This window comes from Nomascus leucogenys, chromosome 9 (assembly GCF_006542625.1).
Source record: "Nomascus leucogenys isolate Asia chromosome 9, Asia_NLE_v1, whole genome shotgun sequence".
NCBI classification, from domain to species: Eukaryota; Metazoa; Chordata; class Mammalia; order Primates; family Hylobatidae; genus Nomascus; species Nomascus leucogenys.
Window position 1 is genome coordinate 107,898,974 of NC_044389.1, and position 25,367 is coordinate 107,924,340.

At 44.2% G+C, this 25,367-nt stretch overlaps 1 protein-coding gene across 1 annotated transcript in view; it reads left to right on the forward strand.

The window, feature by feature from the left end:
• Positions 1-25,367, forward strand: part of SFMBT2 (Scm like with four mbt domains 2) — a 247,993-nt gene that overhangs the window by 12,030 nt on the left and 210,596 nt on the right. The window contains exon 2 of the mRNA XM_030819341.1: positions 14,347-14,497. Within this exon, the coding sequence (XP_030675201.1) occupies positions 14,398-14,497 (100 nt within the window). The 5' untranslated portion in view covers positions 14,347-14,397. The remainder of the gene's footprint in view (positions 1-14,346; positions 14,498-25,367) is intronic.

The following is a 25,367-nucleotide window of genomic DNA, read 5'->3' on the forward strand; positions in this document are numbered from 1 at the left end:
ATGTCTGGCTTACAGAAGCCTTCTTTGTAAGTTTCTTTACTTTTTGAGTCTCATGATGGCATGGACAATACATGATCTACTTAAAATGACTCATCTGCATTTGTATGTAATGCAATACACAAATCTGTTGGGGAATATAAGGTTTACTTAGCTCTTTTTACAAACCTGGGGGGATGCTTTAATTTATTCCTTTTAATATTTATAAGGAACAGAGAAATCCTGTATGTAGGGTTTGTCCAACAGGTTTGAACCCAGTGTGACTACATCTGCTAATTGTAAAACTGCTGCATTTTAAATAAGGCCCCATTTACACCATGTACCCACAAAAATTAAAAAAAAAAAAGGCCCTATGACCAAACTCAGTCTTCTGCTTAGCTAGGGATAGGAATGACCTTTGTGGCTTGGGTGTAAATTTCTGCTACAAGAAGTACCTTGATGCAAAGACCTGTTGCGTAGCAGTATTTAATTGGGTATTGTAAAACTTCATCCTTATTTATAGTAAATAAATAATTTGTTGGCAAAGAGTAAATAAACTGACTTTCAAGATGGTGCACTTTGATGATTTTCTTCTCCTGAGCAACTAACTTGGAAGCCTCTTGTTTTTCTCATTTTGCACATGCCCATTTTTGAACAACTGATTTGTTCATCTTATGCTCTTGGGCAATATATGCTGTTTGATTGGGAGGTTAAAAGGTGACAGTGAAAACCATGAATTAGAAGACACCGAATGTTATTGTGTGAATAGGAGGTATTTACTCCTCGAGTGCCTATTATCCCCAATAGATCTTATTTCCTAGTATTGAGGCATGAATCTGATTTAAAAAATTAGCATTTCTTATGCCAGGGCAGCAATTTGTGTCAGATTTCAATCTATTTTGAGTGAAAACCAATGTAAGCCTGGTTGAAAAATGGTGAGTAAATTGCTGTCCTAATCAAGGTAAATCAAGCTCTGAGCATATGGCGGATGGCAAGGTGAACTTCTGCCCCAAACAATCAGCTCATCTCACTTGATGATGGGATGAGGCAGGGCTTGTCTCTTCTTAGAAAGGCTGTGAGTTGGCTGGTGAGAGTGGGGGAGAGATGTACTTAGTCAGGTATTATTAGCAGAGTGACCCGGGTGACAGGGCGAGTATAAATAGAAGAAAGCTTGCGTTGGTAATAGCGCTTGGCACTTAACAGCGCTTTTCATCTTCAAAGCCATTTACAGATGTGGTTCTTCCCGGTATTGCTGCGATTCTGGGCTGTTGTTTGTATGCTGCTTCTTAGGAACATGGAAGCAGTGATTTTCAGAGACCAAGATTCGGCTCAAAATTTGGTGGTACCTCTTTTCAGGATCCTTTGAGACTTTTCCATTTTGATTGAAATATTTTGAAAGGTCTCAGCATAGATGCCTGTGCTCATTTTGAAATTCCTGGAGTGTGAAATGAGACAGCTTTCTCTGTGATTTAGACGTGCTAGATTTCCAAGGGTGGCTACAGCATGTCTGGAATTTCGCAAGCTTTTCGCTTAGACCTTCATATTTTATTTTGATTGGGAGAATATTATCTTTTCTGAGTCATTAAAAAAAAAAAACAGGAAACAACCACAAGCCCTTTCCCTTTGCAGAGTGGCAAGCCTGAAATTGAGTATGTTATTACTTGGCACAAATGCCGTTTTCTTGGACCTCTTGAAGGCAGATCAGTTTGGAAGGTCTGAGTCATTGGTGGCTTTCACTGTAGTGATCCTTCCTCAGCAGTGAGCCTTGGGGGGCCTGCCTTGATGAATGGAGATGAGAATGATTTCTAATGCTTACGTAGCTTTGTTATCACAGTTTAAAGTTTCACTTTTTCACTTGAGTTTGGATGACTCCAATTGCACAATGATAGTTTATTTTATTTAATTTTTTATTTTTATTATACTTTAAGTTCTAGGGTACATGTGCACAATGTGCAGGTTTGTTACATATGTATACATGTGCCATGTTGGTGTGCTGCACCCATTAACTCGTCATTTACATTAGGTATATCTCTCATGCTATCCCTCCCCCTCCTCCCCTCCCCAAGACAGGCTCTGGTGTGTGATGCTCCCCACCTTGTGTCCATGTGTTCTCATTGTTCAATTCCCACCTATGAGTGAGAACATGCGGTGTTTGGTATTCTGTCTTTGTGATAGTTTGCTCAGAATGATGGTTTCCAGCTTCATCCATGTCCCTACAAAGGACATGAATTCATCCTTTTTTATGGCTGCATAGGATTCCATGGTGTATGTGCACAATGATAGTTTTACATTTCTTGTGTCTAATAAGACAAAATCAAAGTGGAAAATGCTATATTAGAATTAGCATAAGGGAAGGAGAGAATTTATTGACTCTTATAACTGAAAATCTGAAATTGGAACTGGACTTATCTTTATTGCTTTGAATTTAAGAGGGAGATCTTTCTTCTAGCCAAATTTGCCTAATATTGGGGAAGAAACTGATTGTGTCTGTTTGGGATGCCGGATTCTACATCAGTGACAGTGGGCGGGAAACTGTAAGCATGTATGTACTGGAAAATGAGGAGTCCTGTTCTGTGTAATTTGCCCAAACTAAGAGAAAAGTCTTAAATTCACTAACGTTGGGGTTTCCTCCCTGGATGACCCGGCGGAGGTCTATACATTGATTTCCCTATTTAACAACCTCCACCATGTACTCAGAGATACCAGTCAGCCTTTTGTTTTGTTTTGTTTGAGGCAGTCTCTCACTCTGTCGCCCAGGCTGTAGTGCAGTGACGCAATCTCGGCTCACTGCAACCTCCATCTCCTGGGTTCAAGCAATTCTCCTGCCTCAGCCTCCCTAGTAGCTGGAATTACAGGTGCCTACCACCACACCTGGCTAGTGTTTGTACTTTTAGTAGAGGCAGGGTTTCACCATGTTGGCCAGGCTGGTCTCGAACTCCTAACTTCAGCTGATCCTCCTGCCTTGGCCTCCCAAAGTGCTGGGGTTACACGTGTGAGCCACCTCACCCGGCCCAGTCAGCGTTTTAATTTCCTACTCTGCAACATCAGCAAACATCTAAGAATGACTAGACTACTAAGAGAAGCAGTAATATAAAAGTAGACACCAGAAGTAACAGAGAGAAAGATAACGTCTGTGAAGGGGAGAAGAAAATCTAAAAAACATTCATAGCCTCAGGGATATAATAGAAAATTTTACATCCACATAACAAAAACAGGATAGGATGAAAACGGAGACTATTACAAGCATTAAAAAAAAAAAAAAAACTTTTATACATTAAAATGTAAAACTCAATGGAAGGGTTAGAGAGAAAGTTGAGGAAATATCCCAGATGGTGGATAAACAAAATAAAGTGATAGAAGGTAAAGGGGAAAATTAAGGAAATTAAAGAAGTCTAGCATTTGAATGACTCTTAGAATGAAAGAGAAAATGGAGATGAGGAAATTAGCAGTAATTCAATAAAATATCCTAGAGCTGAAGAACCTGAATTTCAATCTTGAAAGAAGTCACTCACCCATAGGATGCCACCAGGCACATTATTGTGAGATTTCAGAATGTCAAAAAGTCCCCTAATTAGGACAGCATCAGACACCTCAACGATGGAAGCCGGACGGCCATGGAGGGAAGCCGTCAAGATTCTGAGGGAGGATGTTTTTCCAACGTAGAATTCTTTTTTTTTTTTTTTTCCATCACCCAGGCTGGAGTGCAGTGATCTCGGCTCACTGCAGCCTCTGCCTCCCGGGTTCAAGGAAGTCTCCTGCCTCAGCCTCCCAAGTAGCTGGGATTGCAGGTGCATGCCAGCATGCCAGGCTAGCTTTTGTATTTTTAGTAGAGATGAGGTTTCATTATGTTGGCCAGACTGGTCTCAAACTCCTGACCTCAGGTAATCCACCCACCTCGGCTTCCCAAAGTGCTGGGATTACAGACATGTGCCACTGTGCCTGGCCCAACATAGAATTCTCTACCCACCTGAACTAGTGGTGAAATAGAATAGGTTAAAGACATGCCACCCATCTAGAGTTTCCACATAAATCCTTTCTTAGGAATCCATTGGAGGGTGTGTTTCTTCGTCAGGAGCCAGACGCTAAGAGGGAAGCAGACAAGAGGCCCTCTGTATAATAGAGGGAGGGAATTATTTGATCCTATAATTTAACTTCTTGGATTCTACATTAAGGCGACATCAGAGATATAGGATTTCTGACTGAGAGTCGTGACTAGAGTGCTACTTATCATGGTGAAAAAATAATATAAACAGCTTTAATGGGCGGCAGCAGAGGCATGGTAAATACATGACCTTATTCATTTTATAATAAAAATTATCCAACCATTTCAAGTCATGTTTTCAGAGAATCTTAATGACACGAGAAATTCCCCCTGTGTAATGCAAAATGAAAAATGGATTAGAATTCCCAATTCTATATGAACTAAACAACAACAACAACAACAAAATCCACAGAGAAACTGTCAGGAGGAGATACTATAGAAACAAAAAATTGATTATCACTGAGTATTAGAATTACAAGTGATTTTAATTTCTTTATAATGTTACTTTTCAAGATTTCTACCAAGAGCATGTCTATCTTTTATAGGAAGGAAAAAACTAAATGTTGTTGAAAAAGTCAAAGTGGGACATGTCGTTTGCCAAAGTGAATCAATTTTGCAGCCACCTGGGTGGACGTAGGGGAAGTCTTCCAGTGGCCCTGCCATTGCCCTCCAGCGTCATGTGAGCTTTCACTCTGCTGCTCTTTTTTTTTTTTTTTTTTTTTTTGAGATGGAGTCTCCCTCTGTTGCCCAGGCTGGAGTGCAGTAGTGTGATCTTGGCTCACCACAACCTCCACCTGCCGGGTTCAAGCGATTCTCCTGCCTCAGCTTCCCGAGTAGCTGGGATTATACGCGCGTGCCGCCATGCCCGGCTAATTTTTCTATTTTTAATAGAGACAGGGTTTCACCATGTTGGTCAGGCTGGTCTCAAACTCCTGACCTTGTGATCCACCCGCCTTGGCCTTCCAAAGTGCTGGGATTACAGGCGTGAGCCACCGCGCCCGGCCACTGTGCTACTCTTTCAGTGGCTTTCTTTTTGGTCTTCGTATTGTCACTCTTCAGTTTTATTGATTGATTGATTGATGGATTGACTGAATCAGAGTCTCACTCTGTTGCCCAGGCTGGAGTGTGATGGTGCAATCTCAGCTCACTGCAACCTTAGCCTCCCAGGTTCAAGTGATTCTCCTGCCTCAGCCTCTCAAGTAGCTGGGATTACAGACACGCGCCACCAAGCCCTGCTAATTTTTGTATTTTTAGTGGAGACAGGGTTTCACCATGTTGGTCAGGCTGGTCTCGAACTCCTGACCTCAGGTGATCCTTCGCGTCAGCCTCCCAAAGTGCTGGGATTACAGGCATGAGCCAACACACCTGGCCTTGAGTTCTATTTAAAATGATTGATTTGATGCATTTAAATTTTACAGTCTTAGATTACCGTTCTGTAGTGTCTGGTTAGAGGCAAATGGATAATGAGGAGTCATAAGACTTGAGCAAACTTTTCCCCTTTTAATAAGTGTCTATAAGCCACTGACATTTAACTGATTTATTAATAGCTACATTCATGGACTTTTTTTTTTCTTTATAGAAAAACTTGGTACATGACTACATTTTTTAGGTGGAATGATTTTCTTGAATTAATAAATGAATGAAAAAAAGCAGATAGTCTTTGTATGACACACCTAATAGTTTCTAAGATGTTTCTCCTTTGACATTTTCCATTGATATAAAAATGCAGCTGATTTAATAAAAACCTATGCTGTGTTAGGAAGTTTGCCATGAGTCATTTGTGGAATATTAGGGGGAAACTGTTAAGTCTCCTTTTGAAGTTTCTTAGATTTAAAAATTCGTGAGTTTTAACTAGCTTGACATTATTACCTTAAAACTTTTAAGAGAGCCGAGAATTGATGGTTGTTTAGGACATGTTCCAAGCTCTCAAATATGGCTCTCCAGTGCAGTGGTCTTGCTGGGCTGCCCACCTTCTACTCACATGTGCCTAGTTCAATTCAAGATCATTAAAATTAAAATTCAGGTCCTCAACAGTACTAGATACGTTTCCAGTGCACAGTAGCCACATGTGGCTAGTGGTTACTGTACTGGACCAAGCAGCTATAGATTAGGCAGTGCTGGCCTAGATGCATTCAACATAGATAATGAGCCCCCAGTTATGTCTGGCTAGTTGAAGAGTAATATTTAATGCGTGTTCTTCCTCACTTGTGTTCTTCCTAAGAAGGCTTTGCTTAACCTGTGCTAGCATTACTCTATTCTTTGACTATACCTCAAATGAAAGGAGAAGGAAAAATAGGGTTGAGAGGGGAGGATGCTTATTGTATTAAATTTGCTTCAAACATAAAGGGATAATCTGAATGCAGAAAATGTACAATGAATCGTAATAACACCTGGACTGATAAAATTTTAGATTCGAAAAGGGTGATTGCATCTCATCAAGCCGTCTGATTGAACTGATGAGAAATTCGAGGAACAGAGAGGTTAAGTAATTTGCTTATGTCACACAGCTACATAGCGGCCTTGTTACTCCCTTACTCTGCAAGCTCTCTTTTCTTTTCACTGGTCCAAGATAACTCTTGTAAGAAGTTCCAGTACTAGAATTCTGTTGTCCAACAGAGACAAACGGAGCCAATTATAGTAGAGTTAACTTTGTACAAAACCACAAAGTGTATTGTGTAAAACAGGAAGTTACCTTTTATAAGCCCAGTCTTCTGAACCTTTTTTATATTGTCTTTGGAAAAAACTGTTACTTTAATTAATAGACACTTTTACTTTGTTCTTGAAATTACATATAGCTTAAGAAACAAAAGGAAATACGCTTTCTTTTAATAGTAGCCTTTTTGGGAGGTTAGGGTGTTGTAGTTAGGAAAAGGCTTTTTAAAAATATCCTGTTTGTATTTTGCAAAGCTTATGGGTGGAGCAGTTGTTATCACCAAGATTTGCCCCTCTCACCCCCCCAAAAAATCCCATTGAATGTAAATAGAAATTTCTTCGATGTGGGATTATTCTCATATTTGATAGGTTTCCCCAAGAATTATCTGTTTCCACAGACACTGCATAGGTTCCATTAGTTGCTGTGGAAAGTGAAGTAATTTATTCTAGGAACTGTGACTGTGTGCTGTGAAAAGATTGCATTTTGTTAGCATAATTTCTACGGTGCTCTGTTGATGGGGCCTCTCAAATACTTCTTGGACCTGTTCCCTTCATTTCTTCTCCACTGTCTTAGTTCAGACCCTGGCCTGCACTTCCGTGTTTTTAGTCTGTTTCCATTCATCCATCTCGCCCATGGCTCCCTGAGTGCTTCTTCCGAAACAAACCTGATCATTTCACTTCCTGGAACAACACCCTGCCACGTCCACTCCATCTGCAGAGTGACACGCAGGGCTCGGGCCTTTACTGTAGCAAACGTTCTCTTCTCACCTGGGCTCAGCCTGCCTCTCTGTTCTCACCCCAAGTCTTTGTTCAGATATCACTTCCTGAGGTCTTGCCTGACTGTCACCTAAATAATTATCATCCTTCTAGCCAGCTGTGGTGGCTCATGCCTATAATCCTAGCACTTTCGGAGCCAGAGATGGGCAGATCACTTGAGGCCAGGAGTTCGAGACCAGCCTGGCCAACATGGCGAAATTCTGTCTTTACTAAAATACAAAAAAAAAAAAAAAAAAAAAAAAAAAAAAAAAAAAAAAAAAAAAAAAAAAAATTAGCTGGGTATGGTCAGGCACACCTGTAATCCCAGCTACTCGGGAGACTGAGGCAGGAGAATTGCTTGAACCTGGGAAGTGGAGGTTGCAGTGAGCCAAGATTGCGCCATTGCACTCTAGCCTAGGGGAACAAGAACAAAACTCCATAATAATAATAATAATAGTAATAATAATAATCATTCTTATTTGTTTGCCTGATCTTTTCTGCTTCATTTTTCCCTATAGCACTTATCACCATCTAACAGGCTATATCATCTACTAATTAAAAAAAAACAACTCCATTGGCTCTTTCTCCCAATTAGGATGAGATCTCTACCAGGGCAAGAATTTTGTTTTGTTTTGTTACAGACGCCTTCCCATGCCCAGAACAGTGCCTGACATGGAATGGGGGATCAGTACATATCTGGGGATGAATGGGCGTGAAGCCACTTGCTGCACAGTCCCGTCTCCCACTCTCTCCCTTGAGGCATCTTAGACTTTTTCCCAAGGGTCTGCCATGCTGTTTGCTGCTGGTACCTCCACGTTTAATGGCTTTTCTACCTTCCTGAGTCTCTGAAGGCTGTGCTTCTATTTGCTCCTTCGATTTCCTCTTTTTTTTTTTTTTGAAACAGAGTTGCTCTGTCACCCAGGCTAGAGTGCAGTGGGAGCCATCTCAACTCACTGCAGCCTCCACCTCCCAGGTTCAAGCGATTCTCCTGCCTCAGCCTCCTGAGTAGCTGGGATTACAGGTGCACACGACCATACCCAGCTAATTTTGTGTGTGTGTGTGTTTTGTGTTTTTAGTAGAGACAGTGTTTCGCCATGCTGGCCAGGCTGGTCTCAAGCTCCTGGCCTCAAGTGATCTGCTTGCTTTAGCCTCCCAACGTGCTGGGATTACAGACGTGAGCCACCATGCCCATCCCCCTTTGGTTTCCTCTTATCCTCGGCTCCTCTGGGCATTTCCTCTTGAGCCTCTCCTAATTTTCTGTTCCACTTTGGTGCACCCCCCGGCCCACCCAAGCTCGCCTTCCTATCCTTGTTGATATTTACATCTTGTCCTTTGTAGGATTCCAGGTGCATTCTTGGTGGACTTGGTGGTGGTTGTGTGTGCGGTTGGACGGACAGACTTGCTTTTAGCAGCCACTTGTCCTTGCTGGCAGCCACTGGTATTTATATGTCTGTCCCCAGTGCCCAACATGGTGTCTGGCATAAATAAATCAGATGTTCCCTTACTACATACACAAGAAAATTGCATGGTATCAGCACTTATCTGTCTGGCATTAGTTTAAAATTTTATGTGTCTTAGAGTTTGCTAAGAAAAGTTTACTATAAGCTCTTGAGGGAAGCTTTTCAGGAGGAATTAATTTGGAAAAAAATGATCCATGACTGGGAGTGTTGAGTGCCCGCAGGGCAGATGACACTGTGTGGGGTCCCCACCACTCCCTAGTTTAGTATTATTTCTTTTCATTACCCCTTCCCCATAATAGGTGCTCAGTTATTAAAAATCGATGATTTAAGAAAAAATATAAAAGTCATAGCTGCATTATGGGAAATGTGGATAATGGGGTAAAGGGAACTGTAATTGACTGGTTAGGGCATGGGTTCTGGAGCCAGTTGTGTGGGTTCAAATCCCAGCTCCACCACTAATGGCTGTGTGATGCTGAGCAAGTGACTTCATCCCTTAGGTTGCTTATCTGTAAGATGGGAACAGTAACGTAACCTACATCCTAGAGTTCTTACGAGGATTAAATAAGTGCATGTTTATTACGTACTTAGTAATCACCGTAAGTGCTGGTAGAATAAAATAATCGTAAATGCATGCTTACCATGCTAACACTTCCATTTCTTCTATTTGGAGCGACAGAAGCTCCTCCTCTTACCAGTAGGTTTAGGTTCCCAACACTGCTGAGAAGTCTGTTCATTTTAACTCCAAATGACCTAACCACTGACCAGTGGGTACACATACACAGAATTTTTTTTTTTTTGCTCTGACTCCTGGGCTGGAATGCAGTGATATGATCTCAGCTTATTGCAACCTCTGCCTCCCGGTTTCAAGCAATTCCTGTGCCTCAGCCTCCCGAATAGCTGGGATTACAGGTGCCCACCACCATGCCCAGCTAATTTTTGTATTTTTAGAAGAGACGGGTTTCACCGCATTGGCCAGGCTGGTCTCAAACACCTGGCCTCAGGTAATCTGCCCACCTGGCCTCCCAAAGCGCTGGGATTGTGAGCCACCATGCTGGGTCCACATACGCAGAATTTTAATTTTTTCCCCACCGTAAGCTTCTGTCTCTTCTCACTAGGACACTACTATTGCTTTTGCACTTACTGGACAAGATGGAGTTAATTGTGTTCTTTAAACGTCTCAAAAGTAAGCACATACCCACAAAATACACACATACACACAGCACAGGGAAGCCATCCCTGAGCATAAGCCAGGACCTCCGATGGCCAGGCTGAAATGTGGATTGTGAAACACTGCTCGCTTTTTATTATTTTTTCCTGGATTGTGGTTTTGCTGTTATCTATGAAAGTTTGAAATCTGAGAGCTTGTAAGGAGAGGATCTTTCTTTTTTTTTTTTTTTTGAGACGGAGTCTCGCTCTGTCACCCAGGCTGGAGTGCAGTGGCGCGATCTCGGCTCACTGCAAGCTCCGCCTCCTGGGTTCACGCCATTCTCCTGCCTCAGCCTCCTGAGTAGCTGGGACTACAGGTGCCCGCCACCACGCCCGGCCAATTTTTTTTGCATTTTTAGCAGAGACGGGGTTTCACCGTGTTTGCCAGGATGGTCTTGATCTCCTGACCTCGTGATCCGCCCGCCTCGGCCTCCCAAAGTGCTGGGATTACAGGCATGAGCCACCGCGCCCGGCCAGGAGAGGGGCTTTGGTACTGGAATCCCTCCCTGCCTTAGCTCATTTGGGTGTTCTCTGTGTGCCCTTTCCGTGGTTGTACTCCTGTGTCCGTAGCTCTAAGCTTCTTTTCGTGGAGCTGTGCGTTTTGTTATGATCATCGTTTTTGGGGCTCTATCATATGCCTTTAAGGCCCCTTTCTCCTGGATACATTCTGGTATTTTCTCCTCCCTTTTTCTTCCCTGGTTTACCTTTGTTTGCTCCAAGTGTTTCAGTTCCTACCCTTTTCCTTCAGTTGCACACCCTTCTCCCCTCCACATCCCCGGTATTTTCCCTGAGGGATCACTGGAGGGAGAGCTGGGAGAGCCAGAGCTTTCCACAGTGGGCTGCCGCCCTCCACTCTCCAAGCCCATGCCACCTGTGGCTTCTGGAGTTGGTGGATGCTGTGTCTCTTCCTCAGTGACCACGTGATCCTGTCATCTCATAACTGCGCGTCCTTACATGGGGTAGGGGTGAGGGCTGGAGGGTGCATATCTTACCCTTTGTAATGTTCCAGGTACCCTCTGAACATTCTCAGTGGATGCTTGGGTATTTGGTTGCATGGACACACTTGCTTATCAACAAGTAGTTTGTTTACAGAGCGCCTCCGCGCTCGCTCCCTACCTGCCAGGGGCAATCCAGGTGAACTGGGGGTCCTGCTACCCACTGTTAAGCCCCAGGTATAGCGCAGAAGACCTTAGAGTGCCCCTGGCAGGCAACCTTTCCTCTGCTGGGTGCAGCCCATGGGAGCAAATCTCTGGAACCTTCTGAGACGAGGTGTGAGCAGGTCAGTTCGGTGTTAGGTGATGTTTAGTTCTGTGCCTGCCAATGCAGTGGGTTGATTGTTGTGAAAGAGGTAGTTCCTATGTCCAGATTTTTGTGTCCCTATCATCACAGGAATCTGGAAGGATTGCTCTTAGAAGAATGCAGCTGTGTCCATCATTCGGAGGGTTCTTTTAGCAAACTGATACCCACAGGGTAAAGTGTAGCCAGCCTCCAGAGTAAACTGCTCAGTTTACCAATGTCCTCCGTTAACAACAACAACAAAAATCTTAGAACCCCTCCAGCTGTTAAAAGGTTCCTTCATTTAGTGTCAATTCCAGCTAAGCTTTCGGAAACTAAGCTCATCACATTGCAGATGATTCACTGGGGATATAAGATAACTTCATTTTTTTTTTATTAAAAAACCTTTATTTTCATTATTAAAAACTATTAAAAAAGGATTTCACTATTTAAAAAATTTCATTTTCATTATGAACGAAGCAAACTCAGTTTGTATTTTGGTTCAGGTCATTTCTGTATATACCATATTTTCTTACACTACCTGCCTTAGATTTATGCGTCTAGAGGGCCATGGTTGAGATTGTGTTCACTTGCTTCCTCTGAGGTGCCCCAGACGGTGCCACACTGAGCTCGTCGTGTCCATGGCTCTTCAGGGATGGTACTTACTTGTACTTTCTGTGATTTTTTTTTTTTTTGAGATGGAGTTTCGCTCTTGTTGCCTAGGCTGGAGTGCAATGGCGCGATCTCAGCTCACCGCAACCTCTGCCTCTCGGGTTCAAGTGATTCTCCTGCCTCAGCCTCCCGAGTAGCTGGGATTACACACATGTGCCACCACGCCTGGCTAATTTTTGTATTTTTAGTAGAGACGGGGTTTCACCATATTGGTCAGGCTGGTCTCGAACTCCTGACCTCAGATGATCTGCCTGCCTCAGCCTCCCAAAGTGCTGGGATTACAGGCGTGAGCTACCACGCCCAGCCTTTCTGTGATTTTAAAACAAGCTGAAGAAACTGTTTAGGACCTGGTACACTGCATTTTACCCATAGCTCTCACACTTTAAATCAGGAAAGTCCTGGTTTAAGTTACTTGTATCACTGATGCTGACTTCTACACCTCAAACCTTGTGCGCTCATTTTTGCCTCAGAAAACCTAAGGCCCTATGCTGAGAAAGTTAGGGAGCGATAATCTCTCATTGACAGGAGGCTTCTCTGTTGCACTGTCGTTCCCTTGGCTTAGTCATGAACTTATCTTTGTAGTAGCAAAATGCCTAGATTGCTGTTTGCCGACCCACTGCAGATAGTTTTATAGTTCATACTCTGAAACAGGTGTTTTCTTTCTTTGTACTGTGATTGAGAAATAGCTTCCTGTCCTCTCCACAGTGTCTGGTATAGTATGTTAAATACAACAGGTGGATAGTTCAATGCACGTTGAATTAAATTTCAGTGCTATGTACCTGGTGCATTTCCTGTCTCTTCGTACTTATTCCTGGCATGAGTTTCTAGCTTTTTCTCTACCATTGCACAAATGAGTAACACGTTCTTTCATGAACCTTCTTTTTTTTGTTTAATTAGAGATGGGTGTCTCAGTATATTGCCCAGGCTGACCATGAACTCCTGAGCTCAAATGATCCTCCTGCCTCAGCCTCTCCAGTAGCTGGGATGACAGGTGCAGATAGGCTACCCGCTGCACCTGGCATGAACCTTCAATTTTGACAAAACCTCTGAATGTTTTTTAAAAGATATTTTACCAGTATGTGAGTCACAAAATAGCCCATTGGTAGATGCAGGTGCATTATATTCTTTTGTTTCTTCATCTCTACTTGCCTGTTGGCTGATTTAAGCTTCTCTCTATATGTGAAATAAAAGAGAACACTGAATGAATGAGAGAAACACCATGTGGCCGTGGTGGTTTAAAAACACCATGTGGGCTGTGTCTGAGCATCAGAGCCAGGTATGGCTGCTCGTTGGTTGCAATTACTCCCAGTGTCTCCTGGGCCCTGACATAAAGGAGCTGGAGAGGAGGATTCTGTGGGAACCAGCTCTAATGTTGCTGCTTTTTCTAGCAGTCTTATTAGAAGGCAAGTGGGGAATAGCAGTGCTATTGTAGGGAAAGTCTTGTCTCCATTTCTACTTTGTGAAAAAGCACATTATTGACAAATATCAATACTTTAACTGGTTTTGATAACAGATCATGTGTAACATGTGAGGACTTCTTCCTGAGGCAGGGCACTGCGTGTTGCAGTACCCGTGTGTGGGATGCTGAGGTTGTGTGTGGGGGTGGGTGGAGGTTGCTGCTACATAGCTTCAAGGTGCGGGGAGTGTCTTACCCAATGTTGCCATGGTGGATCGAGGACTGAAATGCAAGTTTCTGTTGGTGAAATATGTGTCCATCTTAGTGGTAATAATGACCTCTAGAACACGGATGGTTTTGCTATGCCGAGACCTTTATTGTTGACCTTGTTGACCTGTGTAGATATGTACTCATTAGTCTTTTTAATTAACTAATTAATTTTTTTTTTGAGACAAAGCCTCACTCTGTCGCCCAGGCTGGAGTGCAGTGGCGTGATCTCAGTTCACTGCAATCTCTGCCTCCCAGGTTCAAGCGATTCTCCTGCCTCAGCCTCCCAAGTAGCTGTAATTGCAGGTGCATGCCACCACTCCTGACTCATTTTTGTATTTTCAGTAGAGACAGGGTTTCACCATGTTGGCCAGGGTGGTCTCGAACTCCTGACCTCAAGCGATCCACCCACCTCGGTCTCCCAAAGTGCTGGGATTACAGGCATGAGCCACTGCACCTGGCCTAAGTGTACTAGAATACTTATTCCTGGTATTTTCTTTTATCAACATTACGTTGCATCTTGAAAGTTATAATGAAATGGTAGTGACACTAATAAGGTTTTTTTAAAAAAAATTAAAAATAAGTGAATATAATCAATATGATTAAACTGCTCTGATTTTTTTTTTTTTTTTGATTGCTCTTAGGTAATTTTTTCTGCAGGATGAATTAAGAGAAGAGACACTTGCTCATCAGGCATGGAGAGCACTTTGTCAGCTTCCAATATGCAAGACCCTTCATCTTCACCCTTGGAAAAGTGTCTCGGCTCAGCTAATGGAAATGGAGACCTTGATTCTGGTAGGATTTTGTTTTCTAGATTCATCTGGATTTTTGATGAATTGATCAATATCTTCCTGAAAATATTCAGGAAACAATGGGACAACATTTGTAGATCTCACATACTGTCTGGTTCCTGGGATTTGAAGTCCTATTCATAAGGATATAGCAGCTCTAAAATTTGGGTCGAAATTCTTGTTTTGAATACTAGACAGAGAGGACTAGGTTATAGTGCAGCAACACATCACTTCAAAATCTCAGTGGCCTGGGCAGGAAATGTCTATAAATCACTCTTCCACGGAGTCATTGTGCACCATCCTGCAGGGTTTGTTGTGAGTGAGAAGAGCAGGGTTGGAGGTCTCGGACCGGCAATCACTTGCTCTGGCTCACAAGAGACAAATGCCATTTTTGCTCAGAACCCTTTGACAAGAAGTTAGTTGCATGTTTCTGCCACGGCAAGGGAGGTTAGGAAAAAGAATTCCCTCCTAAGTGCTGAAGAGAGAGAGAGACAGGACATCCAGATCTGCCTACATAGTAGATGCTGATGACACAGCATCTAATATGTTGAGCACATCTGTCAGAAAAGCATACAATGTGGAAGGAAGTGAGGTCATGTGCATCTCCCTTCCAGAAATCTGAAAAACAGAAGAGCTGCCTCCTCTGACTCAAACACAGCCTTCGATTCAAATGTATGTATGTATGTATGTATGTATGTACGTACGTACGTATGTATGTATGTATGTTTTGAGACAGGATCTCGCCTGTTGCCCAGGCTGGAGTGCGGTGGTGCAATCATGGCTCACTGCAGCCTTGACCTCTTGGGCCCAAGTGATCCTCCCACCTCAGCCTCCACAATAGCTGGGACTACAGGTGTGCCCCACTGTGCCTGCTGACTTTTAAATTTTTTGTGGAGATGTGGTCTCACTGTGTTGTCCAGGCTTGTCTTGAACTACTAGGCTCAAGTGATCCTCCTGCCTTGGCCTCCCAAAGTGCTGAGATTATAAGTGTGATTCACCACACCCAGCCTTGATTGGATTTTAATTATTTAACTAGTTATAAGTACATAAATGTATCTTTTTCTAAATACACAATAAAGAGTTTATTTAAAAAGGATACCTTTAAAAAAAAAAAAGGGTTGCATTGTTTATACATACCAGCAAATTACTTACGGACAGTTTAGTTCTCTGAATTGTAAACATTAGCTATGGTGAATTCCTGTAAAAAATGTTGCTCGTTAAGTCAGCAGGTCACTTGACCATGGTCCAAAGAAGTCACAAAGTTTGTCTTCACATTTTGGTGAGACTAATCAATGCCAGATTACAGGTTGCTCCATATCATTGAATTTATTAGATTAAGTTTATAAAATTATATCTTTATATGGAAGAAAACCTGGACAACCCTCACATGAGTGAAGGCATTACTGTATTGAAAGGTGTTAGCATCTGTTTCCAAATCGGCTCATTTGTCCCTCTTTCAGATTTTTCTACACATAAACCAGATGTGAGAAAACTTCTCCTGCAAGTAGAGATGGATCATTTTTCCTCCCTGGAAACATGGAAATTATTTTCTGAGAAGGCATAGTTGTATAGGCTGAAAGTTCATCCTAATTATTCTACTTTATTTAAGTACAGATTTACCTTTTTAAAAAAGTCTTTCCTGTGTTTGCTGAGTGAAGTTATTTTTCAAATTTTGGAGTTCCTGAGCTTTCAGGGTATTTTTGTAGTATATCATCTGCACACATCCAGTGTCCATTACTGAGTTATTTCTCGTGATATGTTTTCAAAACTGTTTAAACACCAACTGTGTATTGGCTTTTCATGTGCACACAGTTGCAGTGTATCTCTCTAACTTAAGTAGTTTCTGAAACTCGTTAATGATAATCTGGTGTCAGGAAAATGATTTGTACTGACATTTCGTTAAGGGTGGTTCCATGGATGGCAAGTGGGAGAGTGAGAACTCATTATATCCTTGGCTGGGGGAGTCCATGCATTAAGCCCATGTGTGTGTACTCACGTCGTGATTGGTTCCTTGCTCTTGCATCGGGGATGGCCTAAATCATACAAGATGTTCAGATCTTTAATGGAAATACTATTTCTAAGTGGCTCTAAATGATCTTAACATTTTTCAGATATTGGCTCAGATTTTTCTCCACCCCCCATGTGGCTAATCTGTCCTTTCGCCTTGGGATTTCTGTATTTACTTGTGTGGTGAGGAGAGTTTTGGATGACGATACAGACTCTTTAAAGAGAATACAAATTTAAAGCAGAGCCTAAGACTTTGCAGAGGACAGTGGCTGGATTCACTTGAGAAACTCAAATGTAGTTTTCAGCATTTTGATTCTATAAGTAGTTTATTTATTTATTTATTTTTACTAAAATCTAGTTTTGAGCATTCAAACTATTAAGTATGATTCTACAAGTAGTTTATCATTATTTTTTCCAACCTGCTAACCCACAAAATATTTCCAGTCCTGGAATCACTTGGTGAGATATTTGGTTCTGGGACCAGCTAGGACAGGCTTGGGGCTGTGCAGAGTCTTAGTGCTGAAGGTCTTCTCCTGGGAAGCATTTTCAGATGGGATTTACTCATCCCACGTACAGGAGGAGGCAAACCCAGTGTTCTTTAGCTGGTTCTGAATTGACTTGCGATGATAGGTATATGAGCGCAAGTTCAGACTGTGTGGCAGGCACAGAAAATGTTAAGTTCTTTGCATGTGTTAATTCACCTAATCCTTCAGCAGCCCACTGGCATAGCTGCTTTTATTGCCCCAATTTTACAGATGAGGAGACTGGACAACAAGGTGAAGTGACTTGAGCCCTGTGTTAGAAGCAAGATTTAATTTCAGGTGTTGTGAGGCTGTGGAGTTGGTGCTCTGAAACCCTGGGGGGCACCTGCCCCTTCAGGTGCACAGATGAGTCATCAGGAAATCCCAACAGCCTCCTACCCACCCATCCATACACTCACACCCACACTCACACCCACACTCACACCCACCCCACAGCCATTCACACCCACACTCACACCCACACTCACACCCACCCCACAGCCATTCACACCCACACTCACACCCATCCTACAGCCCCACACACCCACACTCACACCCACACTCACACCACCCCACAGCCACACACACCCACACTCACACCCACCCCACAGCCACACACACCCACACTCACACCCACCCCACAGCCACACCCACCCACACACCCACCCCACAGCCACACCCACCCACACTCCCACCCCACGCCACACACACCCACACTCACACCCACCCCACGCCCCACACACCCACACACCCATCCCACGGCCCCACACACCCACACTCACACCCACCCCACAGCCACACCCACCCACACTCACACCCACCCGACAGTCACACATACCCACACACCCACTCCACAGCCACAGACACCCACACTCCCACCCCACAGCCACACACACCCACACACACCTACCACACTGCTATACACACCCACACGACCACCCCACAGCCACACCCACCCACACACACCCACTCCACAGCCACACACTCCCACACACCCACCCCACAGCCACACACACCCACACACACCCACTCCACAGCCACACACTCCCACACACCCACCCCACAGCCACACACACCCACACACCCACCCCACAGCCACACACACCCACACACCCACCCCACAGCCACACACACCGACACTCACACCCACCCCACAGCCACACACACCCACCCTCACACCCACCCCACAGCCACACACACCCACACACACCTACCACACTGCTACACACACCGATACTCACGCCCACCCCACAGCCACACACACCCACATGCACACGCGACCATCCACCCATCCACACATACACCCATACACACCCACACTCACACCCATCCATCCACCCATCCATACACTCACAGCCACACTCACACCCACCCCACAGCCATACACACACACTCACACCCATCCATCCACACATACACCCCCCCACACACAATCACACCCATCCATCCACCCACCCATCCACCCATCCTTACACTCACACCCACCCCACAGCCATACACACACACCCACACTCACACACATCCATCCACCCATCCACACATACAGCCACACACACCCACACTCACACCCATCCATCCACCCACCCATCCACCCATCCATACACTTACACCCACACTCACACCCATCATCTACCCATCCATACACTCACACACACACCCATCCACATACACATGCACACACACACACCCGTCCAACCACCCATCCACACACACACACTCCCACCCATTCACATACACACCCACATTCACACCCACCCCCACATACACATCACCAACCCTCCCCACACACAAAATTTTGGGGGTACACACACAACTTAGATTCTTTGTTGTTCTTTTGTACTCTTTCCTCCTGTGCCACCTCCCCTATGTCCCGTGATACATTACCACAGGGGTTCCCAACCCCCCGGCCACAGATTGGTACTGGTCTGTGTGGGCTGTTAGGAACTGGGCTGCACCACAGGAGGTGAGTGTCAGGCGAGGGAGCTGAGTTTCATCCGTATTTACAGCTGTTCCGCATTACTCACATTACTGCCTGAGCTTCACTTCCTGTCAGATCAGCAGCGGCATTAGATTCTCATAGGAGCGTGAAACCTATTGTGAACTGCATGTGCCAGGGATCTAGGTTGCATGGTCCTTATGAGAATCTAATGCCTGATGATCTGTCACTGTCTCCCATCACCCCCAGATGGGACTGTCTAGTTGCAGGAAAACAAGCCCAGGATTCCCACTGATTCTATATTATGGTAAGTTACAGAATTATTTCGTTATATAGTACAATGTAATAATAATAGAAATAAAGTACACAATAAATGTAATGCACTTGAATTGTCCCAAAACCATCCTCCCGTCCCCTGTATCTGTGGAAAAATTGTCTTCTACAAAACCGGTACCTAATTGTCTTCCACAAAACCAGTCCCTGGTGCCAAAAAGGTTGGGGACCACTGTGTTACTGTCTCCCTAACAAGTGACTACACTCAAGTGACTAAAGTTTTTCCTTGAGAAAATTATGGGATCGAAGAAAAGAAAATCAAACCTGCTTGGGTGTTTTCTCTCTCTTTTTTTTTTTTTTGTTGTTGTTGTTGAGACAGAGTCTCTCTCTGTTGCCAGGCTGGAGTGCAATGGTGCAATCTCGGCTCACTGCAACCTCCGACTCCCTGGTTCAAGTGATTCTCCTGCCTCAGCCTCCCAAGTAGCTGGGACTACAGGCGCCCACCACCATGCCCGGCTAATTTTTGTATTTTTAGTAGAGATGGGGTTTCACCGTGTTAGCCAGGATGGTCTCGATCTCCTGACCTCGTGATCCGCCCGCCTTGGCTTCCCAAAGTGCCGGGACTACAGGGTAGGGGGGGCCTTTTTCTAAGGAAAGCTCAAATCACAGTTGAGATCAATAACCGACACCCAAGTCCTGTAAATGAAATAGACACAATATAAAATTACTCTTTCTCCCGGGAACACTGAATATGTGATTAGAATAAGCCCAGGGAGAGGAAATAGCCCAGGATCTGTGGCCTCCCCAGCAGACACCATAGACGCATCATCCCGGAGGACACCAAGAAGGAAGTGCGCTGAAATTCCAGTGCTGGGATTCCAGGCGTTGTCAGTTGCTGTGATAAAAGCAAGCAGAACAATATGCTGACACAGTGTTCAGTAGATTCCTTGACATTCTTTTTATAGGCCTGCAACATGAAATTTCCTGATGAAGTCTATAGATAAAGCAGTGTTGCACATTTAGACAGGGTGAGCCTCAGTGGAGAGAATTACGCTGAAAATGTGAGCTTGATTCTTCTTCTTGGCATTTGATATTAACTGGAGAACCACAGGGTCTTCTATTTGGGAAGGAAAGGAGTCAACATTTTTCTTAGAAAAATTCAGGCCTCACTCTTCACGCTGGGAACTGGTCCTGTGTGACTCAATGGTATTCCCTTTTTTCCCTAACCCTCCTTTGAATAGCTGTGGCTTCCCCTGGCTAGGTGATTTTTATGTGTGTGTGTGTGTTTCTCCTGGAGTAACTCTGGCCATCGGGTAGTTGGATGAGCCAGGAGGACCTTTGTGCCATGAGGACTGTCCCTGCCTGTGGGGTGGCTCTGCAGTTGTGAGCTCAGATCCTAGGCAGGTGGCCACGGTTCCTTTCTGAGTTGTTTGCACAGATGCTTCTGATGAATATACTCACGGTGGAACTATTTTCTAAATCTTATGATAGTATGAAATGACTATCAGTATTTACAGGAAGAAAGACTTAATGTCTTCTTTCTGTCTCTTTCCACATTAAAAAAAAAATCTAGCATCTAAGAAGGTGCTCAGTAAGCATTCACCCTGAATCTGCCAATTCCCGGTTCCTTTATTGGTGTAGTGGGCACAGACTTTAATATTCAGCCTTGTAAAGTCAGCCTTGTTTCAGATTGTAAAATTGTACAAACCCAAGATTTTATTCCTTAAAGATGTATGGGCCGTTTGTTTATTCCATTTTTCACTCTAACGTCACTTACACTCCAGCTTCTAGGAAGGTATAGTGAGGTATTCTTTTTATGTTTGTTATGAAATATTCTCACCTCATAAATAGCTTTCTGTTTTCTAAAACTGGATCACTGCTAATGAACATGACTGTTTTCTTTTAAATTGTGGAATTTTCTTTGTAGCTTTTCCTGGTCTGTTTTCATGACATCATGGGGAAATACCTCCCACTGGGTCATTTACATGGAGGGAGATTGTCAGAATTTCCTTGATAAAATGTTTATGGGTTTAAGAGGTTTATGAATCAGCTATAAATATTTGCTCTGGGTTTATGAGACCTCTCCCCATAAACATTTTGTGTGTTTTTCTATTGCTCATTGAAATGTCTTCGGAGAATCAGCTCCTTGGGGCACGTAGGCCTGGGGAAGGGTTGTACGTGACCCATTTCAAAAGGCTGTATTGTGAATAACCCTACATTTTGTGCCTGACTTTGTTATGACGCACAGTTCAAGTCATCAGTGCTGGGCATGAAGGTTTGAGTTTTTTAAAATCCCATTCTGAGTCTGACTTTTGGTTACCTTTTTAAGTGTTTTCTTTAGACCAGCAGAGAGTGACAGAGCTACTGTTCTACTGATTCCTGCAGGGGAGACACAGCGGCACCCTCTGACCTCCTGGTTAACTTGACTGAATGAAACTGTGTGTGCTGAAGTCTGTGGAACCTGTTATACTGGGAAATGTAGTTGTAATGAATTAAAATTTGACGGAAGCAAAACTTTTGGTAAAATTCTAACAGCATAGATTAGAATTGTGTGGAGAATAAAGAACTGCAACCAGCGGTCTCAGAGTTGAGGTTGAAAATTGGAGGCTCTCGTCTCCCCTGGTCTGAAGTGATGGAATCATCGAATCTTTGTGGGTAATGGGATGGGTTCACTAAAGCCTCTCATCCCGGGCGCTGGGGACTGCAGGCAGTTTCTGAGGTTCCGCCTCCATGTGCATGTTTCCTTTGTTTTGTTTTGTTTTGTCGAGATGGAGTCTCGCTCTGTGACCCAGGCTAGATTGCAGTGGCACAATCTCAGCTCACTGCAGCCTCCGCATCCTGGGTTCAAGTGATTCTCCTGCCCCAGCCTCCTGAGTAGCTGAGATTATAGGTGCGTGCCACCACCCCTGGCTAATTGGTGTATTTTTAGTAGAGACAGGTTTCACCATGTTCGCCAGGCTGGTCTTGAACTCTTGACCTCAAGTGATCTACCTTCCTTGCCCTCCCAAAGTGCTGGGATGACAGGATGAGCCACTGCGCCCAGCCTTGATTTGCATGTTTCTGATTTGCAGGAATGAGTCACCCAGGACAACTTGTCCCGTTTTTCAGCAGCTGTCATTCTCGGAGTCCTATGCAGAACCTCGTGCCTCCTTTGGCCCAGGACTGAGTTTCATGCTGATGTCTTCTTCCCAGGTTCTCTTCTTCTTCCTCACACACAGGTTCTGGGAGCTCAGTCCACTCTTTTCCTCTCTGCAGGTGGCCATGGCTTCCTGTGTCTTCCCTTTTCCTGCTTTTTTGGCTGTAGACTGTTTCAGGGTTCACCAACATGGAGAGACAGACTCATCACTTTGAAACCTCCCTAGGATTCTGCAGGAGACACTGGTGGTGGTGGTGGTGGTTTCTGGTGCATGACACAGGTGGGAGAAGGAGGGGGAAAGTACTTCATAAGAGCTCCAGCTTTGGACTCCTGACCCTGACACTGGACAACAGTAGCTCAGGGTGATTCCCTGTCCTTTCTGAGCTCTCAAGATTGTCCCTGTGAGTATGCATCCATCATGGTTCTTGGGAGGATTGTGAGGCAATACCTGTAAACCACTGTTTCAGTCTGTTTTGTGTTCCTATAACAGAATACCTGAGTCTGCATAATTTATAAAGAAAAGGTTTATTCAACTCCCGATTCTGGTGGCTGCGAAGTCTAAGATGGGCAGCTGCATCTGATGAGGGCCTGAGGCTGTTTCCGCTCTTGGCAGAAAGAGGAAGGGGAGCAGGTGTGTGCAGAGAGATCACATGGAAAGAGGAAGCAAGAGAGTAACCAAGGAAGCCAGGGTCTTAACAGCCCACTCTCGAGGGAACTCATCCATTCCTTCGAGAGCCAGAACTCACCCCTGAGGCAGGACATTAACCTATTCATGAGGGATCTGCCCCCATGACCCAGACACCCCCTGCTAGACCTCAGCTCCCAGCACTGCCACATTGGGAATCAGATTGCAACATGACTTTTGGTGGGGACAGACCACACTCAAATCATGGCAAGCCTTGTAGCAGAGAGGTAACACTTGAACACAGCAGAGCTCTTAGGATGTTCCCGGGAGGGTGGTGGCTGCTTTGTAGAGCTGGAAGTTACTGACACAGGCTAGGGCAGGCAGGGGGCTGCAGGAGGGTCTGGTTCAAGCTGAGGCCAGACAAGGAGGATGGAAAGAAGCTCTGGACTTTCTCTGCAGCGAGTTTGCTATCCTTAGATACTGCATCAGGACGTTGGGGGCAGAGCAATAGTGCTGAGCTGACACCTCTGACGAGTGCATCAGAAAGCAAATTTGGTAAGAGGTGCCCAGTGCCACTGGGAGGCAGAGAATTGTTAGCAGAGCCGTCAGGTGCCACCCTGAGGTGTTTTCCAGGAGCCGACTGCTTTCTCTCTAGTTCACTTCACTATGTCTGTGAAACTCTAAACTTCTTGGTGTCATCCATTCTTCACTGGAGGCTGCAGGACCTGTTGACTTTTTTTTTCAGGAAGTGCATTTCTGTTTGAAGGGCTTCAATCCCTGGGTGGGACCGAATGTTAGAGCACCACCAAGGAAAGGTTTTCTCTCCTGATGGCTTTTTCTTTTTCTTTTTTGGATGCTTGACTATAAGTCACTTTATGGAAGCAAAAGTTGAGGAGGCCATTCTAAGCAACTTGGGCTTAGAAGGCAAAATTTAAAATAGCCTTTCAGTTCAGCTCTTCTGACTTTACAAAAATGATCCTCTTCCCTCAATTTCTGAGAGTACACAAAGTATTAAGAGAGACTTACTTTTCCTACTTATAATTTAAAAATTTCAAGAAGGCCGGGCGCGGTGGCTCATGCCTGTAATCCCAGCACTTTGGGAGGCTGAGGAGGGAGGATCACCTGGGGTCGGGAATTCGAGACCAGTCTGCCCAACATGGTGAAACTCCATCTCTACTAAAATTAGCCGGGCGTGGTGGTGCAAGCCTGTAATCCCAGCTACTCGGGAGGCTGAGGCAGGAGAATCACTTGAACCTGGAGGGTGGAGGTTGCAGTGAGCCGAGATCACGCCACTGCACTCCAGCCTGGATGACAGAGCAAGATTCCATCTCAAAAAATAAATAAATAAATAAATAAATAAATAAATAAATAATAAAAAATAAAAAAATAAAATAAAAATTTCAAGTAGACAAAAAGTAGTGATAGTCTCCAAAAGAAGGCATTCTTATTTGGCGCCATGTCCCCTAGCCCATCTGACAGGATCGGATATCAGTTCTGCACCAGCCACAAGATGGAAAGCAGTATTTACTCTTGGCCAGTGACACAGGCTCTTGTTTCTAGAAGATAAATGGGTTGAACATCAGCATCCATTGGACATTATTTCAGGAAAGTCACCTAAACTTTTGAAACTCTCATGTGCATTTTGGACAGCTCTTTCTGTTGTATGTTCTTATCATGGCCTTGCCAATTGGTTCAAACAATGTTTACAGCTTATTATTTCCATTTAAAATGATACCATCACATTTATGCCATGTATATGTTAAAATGCATTATTTGATGATTTTTGACTATACAAGTTTTATCTTATATGTAGCCTTAAATGTTTGGGGAATTGCTTGATTTCCTTCAAGCCTGGGTGGGTGGATTTGTGAAATTCAAATAGTTATGATTTTGGCTGGGCATGGTGGCTCGTGTCTGTAATCCCAGTACTTTGGGAGGCCGAGGCAGGTGGATTACCTGAGGTCAGGAGTTCGACACCAGCCTGGCCAACATGTAGTGAAACCCTGTCTCTACTAAAAAATACAAAAATTTGTTGGGCATGGTGGTGCATGCCTTTAGTCCCAGCAACTTAGGAAGCTGAGGCAGGAGAATTGCTTGAACCCAGGAGGTGGAGGTTGTAGTGAGCCGAGATTGCACCACTGCACTCCAGCCTGGGTGACAGAGCAAGACTCTGTCTCTCAAAAAAAACAAAAAAACAAACAAAAACCCCTACAAATAGTTATGATTTTACGAGCCATGTTGTGAATTTGATTGTATTTCTCTTTATTCCTTGTGATTGGAGAAACACATGCTCTGCTGGTTTCTGCCAGAGTGTCAGGCCCCAACAGCTCTGTCCTGGCAGTAGGTAGGAATTGGGAGCCCTGGACTGGCCAGGCA